General features: G+C 46.5%; 1 protein-coding gene across 1 annotated transcript in view; it reads right to left on the reverse strand.

Moving 5' to 3' along the window:
- The window catches only part of col6a4a (collagen, type VI, alpha 4a), a 31139-nt gene that overhangs the window by 10737 nt on the left and 12985 nt on the right, over nt 1-7417 (reverse strand). Inside the window, 8 exon segments of the mRNA XM_025061929.1 lie at nt 526-881; nt 974-1552; nt 1751-2329; nt 2474-3022; nt 3113-3673; nt 3765-4385; nt 4467-5036; nt 7020-7417. Of these exon segments, the coding sequence (XP_024917697.1) occupies nt 526-881; nt 974-1552; nt 1751-2329; nt 2474-3022; nt 3113-3673; nt 3765-4385; nt 4467-5036; nt 7020-7417 (4213 nt within the window).

Consider the following 7417-nt stretch of genomic DNA (forward strand, 5'->3'; position numbering starts at 1 on the left):
GGGGTGGGGGGCGGGGGGGTGTGGGTGATTAATTGAGCAGCAGATCCTCCTCCCTAAAGACTCTGGTTTCAGAGTTTACTCAACAGCAAACATTAACATTCACTGCATTAAAACCATTCAACTCTAGGTGACACTGGTTTCCATCCAGGCTGAAACAAAAACACAGTTACATCCACGGGGGTGGTTCTCAAGAAAAAGGTCTGAAGAAAGAAACTATGCCTTTTAAAAATAGAAAGTCTCAGTGGAACAATTCCCACCGCCCTGCGGCCATGTGAACGCAGCAGAAACCTGTCGACTTTTTGTCGGCTTTCTTCTGCTTTTGTTTTACACTGAATCACTGAAATGGTTTCTCGTCTTCCACGTTCCTCTCAGGGCCCCTCCCCCGTCTCTCTGTGAGTGGACACGGGGAGATGAAAAACATAAATCTAAGGAAATGAGTTTCTCATCACGCTGAAGGGAAAACAAAATCTGGAATGACGGTGATTAGACAGAGAATCTGAAGAATCTGAAGTGTTCCAGACCCACCTTCACACCAGCCCCGGACTCGGCTTTGAACTTCTGACCAAAGGACTTGAGCAGAGCGGAGTTGAAGTAAGTGGGTTCCTTCAGATTAAGGGTCATGACCTTCCTCAGCACCTCCTCACTGTAGGCCTCAAATTTGAAGTCATCGATTTGTTGTCCGTTCCGGCCCACCACTCTGTAGCCCACGTTGGTCCTGATGAGGTCGGGTTTGGAGCAGCACAGCTCTGATACCGAGGAAGCGTAATGTCCGATCTCTGGAAGGAGGGCCTGGAGCTTGGTGTGGCCGCTGACCAACATCTCACCAGGCGTTCCGCTTCGTCGAGAGATATCAAAGCCCATGGCAACATCGATGGTGCAGCCTGTAAGAAAAACAAAAACCCTCCAGCTTCATGAGGCAGTGGAAAGACAAGGACAAACCAAACACAGAAACGCATCCAGTTTGTTTCCTCACCACTTGGATTTTCTATGGGTTTGGACTTGCAGATGGTATCCACCACCTTGTCCTTGATCTTTTCCAAGCTGCCAAAGTTCTGCACAGTGAACAGTCTGTCTGGGGTGCCAGTGATCTGCAGGAGCTCCATGACCTGAACGTGTCCGATGCCGATGACAAACACCTCGACTTTCAGGGCTCTGAGACGCTCGGCAGCCGCTAGAACTTCGTCCTGTGAATCTCCGTCAGTGATCAGTACCAGATTCTGAGAAATCCCTGAAGATCTGCGGCCGCCGCGTGACGCCTGAAAATAATCCCTGATGGAATCCAGTGCTTTCCCTATTTTGGTTCCTCCTCCCGTTTGCACAGTGCCCATAATATGTTTGGTGACTTCCTGCTCGCTGTAGAATTTGTCGAGGTAGAACTCGTGTTGGAAAGTGTCGCTGAACTGGGCCAGGCCCACACGGACCAGATCTTCACCGACTTTGAAGCTCTTGATCAGGTCAGTGGTGAATTTCTTCATGATGGTGTAATCGTTGGTCGTGATGCTTCCAGACTGATCCAGGAGGAAGACCAGGTCGGCCTTCTGCTTCTCACAAACTGAGAACAAGAAAATACACCAGCCATCAATGAACGTTAACGTGGGAATATTTAAAGTCTATTAATAATTAAAGAGCCGTTCTCTGTGCTGCTGTGTGGAACTACAGGGAATCGTTTTTAGTCTTAAATGTGGAGACTCTGGTAAAAGGTGTGGGTCGTTCAGTTAGCTTTCATCTAGACCCGGGGGCTGTTTGTTACCTGGTTTGGTGGAGTTGCAGAGAACCAGAGAAAGGTTCTTGTACAGAGTTTCCAGAGCATCAAAATTGTCCACGTAGAAAATTTTGGAAGCGTCGTGACCTGCCATGATCTCCAGCTCTTCCTTGTTGGCTTCTTCCACACCAATGCTGAAGACGCTGATCCCGTTGTTTCTCAGTGCCATCGAAGGCTTTTCGAGATGGTGAGGGTCAGTGGCTTCACCGTCTGTGATCACCATGAGAACCTGAGGCACCTTGAGAGCAGCCCGACCTCCATTGGCAGCACTGAAGAAGTCTAAGGAGTACTCCAGGGCCAGGCCGGTGTAGGTGTCTCCTCTTGGCGGCGTTAGGTCTTGAATGGCTTGAAGCACCTCTTTTTTGGAGCCGTACGTCTCCAGGGTGAAGTTATTTTTGGGGTAGGTGGAGTAGAGGATGACACCGAAGCGGGTCAGGTCTTTACCCACCGTGGTTTGGTTGACCATGGCCGACATAAACTTCTGCATGCTCCTGAACTTGGGAAGGCTGATGCTGGTGGAACCGTCCACCAGGAAAATGACGTCAGCCTGCTGTGTCTTCCTACACTCTGAAAGAAAGTAAAGATGACATGCACACGATCACTTAGAAGAATCTTAGAAATATTATAAGAATATTATATATAAGAATATTATATTATAAGAAATATTTTTAATGAAAACAAACCACAACTGTCCTGTGGCCAAAGGCTCACCTCCCTCTTTTGCACACAGGTCCAAAGAAATTTGGTTCTCCAGGTCCTTTAAAGCATCAAAGTCTCTCCCAGAATACATCTTGTCGGAGGAGCCGCTGATCTCCAGCAGCTGAGTCGTGTTGGCGTTCACAACTCCAATGGCATAGATGGCCACACCCTTGGCTCTCAGAGCTTCAGCCGGGGCTGCGACGGCGTCTTGGGACTCCCCGTCTGTGATCACCACCAACCTCTGCCTCAGTTTGGAACGCCCTCCGTCAAAGAGCTGAGACACGGCAGTGATGGCCTGGCCGGTGTGCGTACCTCCTCCGATTTGCTGCATTTTGTCAACGGCCGTGTTCATCTCATCTTTGTTGTAAGTGAAGCTGAGAGAGAACTCCAGCCTCGGCTTGGTGCTGTACTGCATGACACCAATGTGCACGTCGTCGATCCCAATGGCGGACCTACTGATGATGGTTTTCATGAACTCCTTCATTTTCTCGTAGTCTAATGAGTCAATGCTTCCTGAGCTGTCAATCAAAAAGACCAGGTCTCCTGGTATGTCTTTACAGGCTGCAGACAGAGAAGCACAGACAGGTCAACATCAACTTCTTACCTCAGGTTCTTTATCTCGTTGTATTGTGCATGAAAGACGCTCCTCACCATCTGTAGAACAGATATCTGTGATGATGTTATCCTTGATGGGATTTAAGGCGTCAAAGTCATTCACAAAGAATGTTCTTTTGGGGTCGCCCGCAATTTCTCTCAACTGTTCCTGGTCTGCGTTTTGCACCCCGATGGCGTAAACCGTGACACCCTGGGACTGGAGTTTTTTGGCAGGAACCTTGACATCGTCGGTTGACTGTCCATCAGTGATGACGACCAGGTACTCTGAGACTTTGTAGCCACGTGTTACCTCTGCTCTGTCAAACTGTGGGCCCATAAAAGTAATTGCTTTTCCAGTCTCGGTGCCTCCTCCCACCTGGAGCATGTCCTCCACGGCTTTCTTCATTGTCTTGACATCAGAATAGGTCGTCAGGTCAAACTCCAGGACAGGGTCGTCTGCATATTTCACAATACCCACACGGATATGCTGTGGCCCAATACGGAAATTGTTGAGAAACTCAAAGATGAACTTCTTCATATCGTAGAAATCTGGAGGGTGGATACTCCCCGATTGGTCGATGAGGAAGAAAATATCAGCTTCATCTGTTTGCAAGCATTCTGGGAAAATGAAAAAAACATTTTTATACGTCAATAATTAGAGTCCACATCTGTAAATCTGTGCAGAGATTATGACGACAATGGTCCAAACCTTCTTTGATGTTAGTTCTTCTGGTCTGGACGGTAATAGCCTGGTGCACGATGTCCTGACAGAGAATCTTTTGAAGAGTCTGCTCTACAGACCTGAGTTTGGTGAAGTCGTTCACCATAAAAATGTGTTTATTTGGAGGATGCGAGACTATTTTCACCAGCTCTTCCTTGGTAGCGTTTTTAATTCCAACAGAGTAAATGGTGACGCCGGTTCTACGAAGTTCTGCTGCTGCTCGGCTCACGTCATCATCGGATTTGCCATCAGTGATAACTACTGCCACCTGCTGAAAACCTTAGTCTTTCCTGCTTCCTCTATTTTTAACAAAAACATTTTCCCTGGTGAAATTCAGGGCGGCTCCTGTTTGGGTTCCTCCCTTGCGATAAGGCAGGATTTTAACAAAGTTTAACAGATCCTTCTTGTTATCGAAGCTGTCGAGGTAGACATGTGCTGTGGCCTTAGCGCTGTACGTTACAATTCCAAGCCGCACTCTGTTCGAACCGACCTCAATGCCGCTAATCACAGTGTGTAGGAATGTACGCACCAGCTGGAAATTTTTAGTTCCGATGCTTCCGGACTCGTCAACGATGAAGACGATGTCGGCTAGGAAGGCCGCTCTACAATCTGGAAATATGAAAGATTGGGATCAGGGTGATTCAGCTGGATGAGATAAAGTAAGACAATAAAAAACAAGAAGCTCCTTACCTTGAGTCTGAGAAAATGCTTGTTCCTGTCCCTCAAACACAGACTTCAGCGACGGCACTAAGTTGGTGTTGGATTGAAAATAATAGCCCGGTGTGGAAATGTCTTTCATTTGACTAGAGGACACACCCAGAGATACGCCCGCCACCGTCACTCCTTCAGATTTAATAAGGTGTGAAAACCTGTCCACGTCATCATTAGAATCTTGTCCACTAAACACGACCAGGTACTGTTGGTACCCTTGGTCTGCACGACTCCCAGCCTCTTTGATTAAGAAGCGAGTCCTTGCTTGTTCCAGGGCATTCCCTAGGTTGCGCTTTTCGTTGGGTTGCAGTTGACCGATGCGGACCTTCTTGATTTTACTCTGTATGTCTTCTTTGGTCTGGTAGCTGTTGAGAAAGAACTCCACCCTGGTGTCTTGTCCGTAGAAGGCTAGGCCCAAGCGATGGGCAGACGCCCCCACCTTCAGCTGGTTGGACAGTCGAACCAGGATGTTCCGGACTTGCCCGAACTCTGTGGAACTTAAGCCGCCGTCCAACAGGAAGAAAATGTCCGAAAATTTTTCAGCCAACGCTGGAAGGACAAACAAAAAGAATATGTTTGTTTGTAACAAAAGCAAACACATCAAACAGTGTTCAAAGGTAACCAAAGACACACACACGGGTTCACTAAGACAGAAAATAATTCAAGATTAAGAAAAAAAAAACATGTTTGTAAAACGGTGGTAAGTTTTGTTAGCAGAACCTGATTAAAAAAAAACAAACAAACAAAAACAAACATAGAGCATCACGCTAACACAGTTCATCATAATCACTAAATGGACGCTAACGTAGATGGATAACCTACATAAGAACACGTGTGTGGCAGTGGAGTGATTGAACAGAGGCTTCCAGCACAGAACGTCCTGGAGATAAAACCATCAGGAAAAAAGTCTAAAAACAACAACTGACGGCTGTGTTATCTTTATTGGCAAAAGCTACGACAGTAACTCGCGGAGAGTTACGTGCTCATTGGTAGGACACGTGTCAGCACATGTCATTAAACGACCAGTTGACTCCACTTCCACAGAAGTCATTAAATCCCAACTCTGTTCTGATTCACGTCCATCGCCTGACTCAGCATCTGGATTAAAGACATGGAGCAGGGCAGATGTTTGCTATCCAAGGAACAGTTCTGTGGAAAATTCCCACTTGTAGTGTGAGAACAGAGTTGGGAGTTCAGCTATCTGACTAATCCTGTATCTTCTGGCTTGAGATTTGTTACTACTGGCCGACTTTACTACAACCAGAGAAGTCCCTCAAATCCACTCACTGACATTCATTCTCTCATAAATCAACACTGAAAACAAAAACCATTTAGATACATGTGAGCCAGGATTTTGAAAAATCTACAGAAAAACATCGTCGGGCTTCAGAACATGAACTTCACATTAATTTCATATCATTGTCAGACCGACTTCAACAACTGCAGACCACCGTGTAAATAACTCTTTATCCTACACCAGAGTTTACTGAAAAAAACCCGTCATGCAGATGTTAGTGTTACAGCCATGCATTATCTAGTAACATGAATGTGTTTATATTTGGCTCGGGGACACAAACTAAACACAGGAGGCAGCAGTGGACCAGCAGGGTCTGTGTCGCTGGTTTTAAACTGGTTTTATCTCTGGTCTGTGAGCTAAATCCACTGATTGCTACATCAGGTGGGTGGTTTGCAAATCTCAGTGTGCTGTTTATTGACTCGGTCTCACAGAAAGATAAAGATGTAACAGGCTGAAGCTAATGGAAGATTAACATCCTTCATCTTTGGCTTAGATCTGTGGATGTTTAGGCTGTGTCTGAAATCACTCACTCGTTCCCTTCACCCAATACAGGGAACTATATAGACCGAACGACTGACAAACTCTTTCAGACACTACTACGATGTGCAGTTATTTATGTCATTTCAATTCAGACGGTTGGACAGATTCTGCTCCTCTCTCCGCAATGTCTGATGGGATACTATGCTTGGCTAGTGTCCACTGAATGTTCACTACATTTTGCAGTTCATTGTGGGATACATCGAGTGCCTTATATCAGCGGTCTCCAACCCCAGATACAGGGACCGGTACCGATCCGTAGGTCATTTGGTAGCGGGCCACAGTGATACACACTGATATACTTCATTCTAAGATAATCCAGTCACTTTATCGTTCAAATAATAATAATCTGTTACGAAGCAACAGGTGATTCAGACTTGGATACTCACAGAATAAAGTCTAAAAGATGTTTTATTTTATCACGTTTTATTTAAAGTCTGAATTGAAGGATCCGCAGTAATGGCTGATACCAACCACTACACACTCAGACGCAACTACAAAATGGCGTGCCCCTTATATAGAGCTCTACGTAGGGTGTAGGGCGCAGTCTCAGACACAGCCCAAGGTTATGTTCGCTGATTTGTGATTATTGCCACTTCCCCACAGAACCAGGCTGTAAAACACCAATCCTCATTTGGACTGAAGTAAGAGCAGAACTATCTTTATCCTTCAAAGAAAGGAGTTCTTCTTCTTCTTACCTTGTCTCTGATCCTCCATGGAGACGCAGACGGTCTGCAACAGCTCGTCCTTCTTGGCCAGCAGAGCCTGGTAGTTATCTAGGTGGAACACAAAGTGCTCTGAAGGCTTGTTGGCCATGGACTGGAGCTCCTTGATGTTAGCCTGTCCGACACCGATAGCGAACACCATAACGCCTTTCTCCCGTAGACTCTTAGCAGGCTCGATTACATCATCTGTGGATTCACCGTCTGTGATGACCACGGCGATCTGAGGCACCCGCTGGTTGGCTCGGCTCCCGGCCTCCTCGGTGAAGTAGGTTTGATTAATGAATTTAATCGCTTCTCCCGTCTGTGTTCCTCCTGTTAGATAGGGGAACGAGCTGATCTGTGTTAGCAGTGACTGCTTGTCCATGTGGTCT

The sequence above is a fragment of the Cynoglossus semilaevis genome, chromosome 13 (assembly GCF_000523025.1).
Source record: "Cynoglossus semilaevis isolate Cse_v1.0 chromosome 13, Cse_v1.0, whole genome shotgun sequence".
Lineage (NCBI taxonomy): Eukaryota > Metazoa > Chordata > Actinopteri > Pleuronectiformes > Cynoglossidae > Cynoglossus > Cynoglossus semilaevis.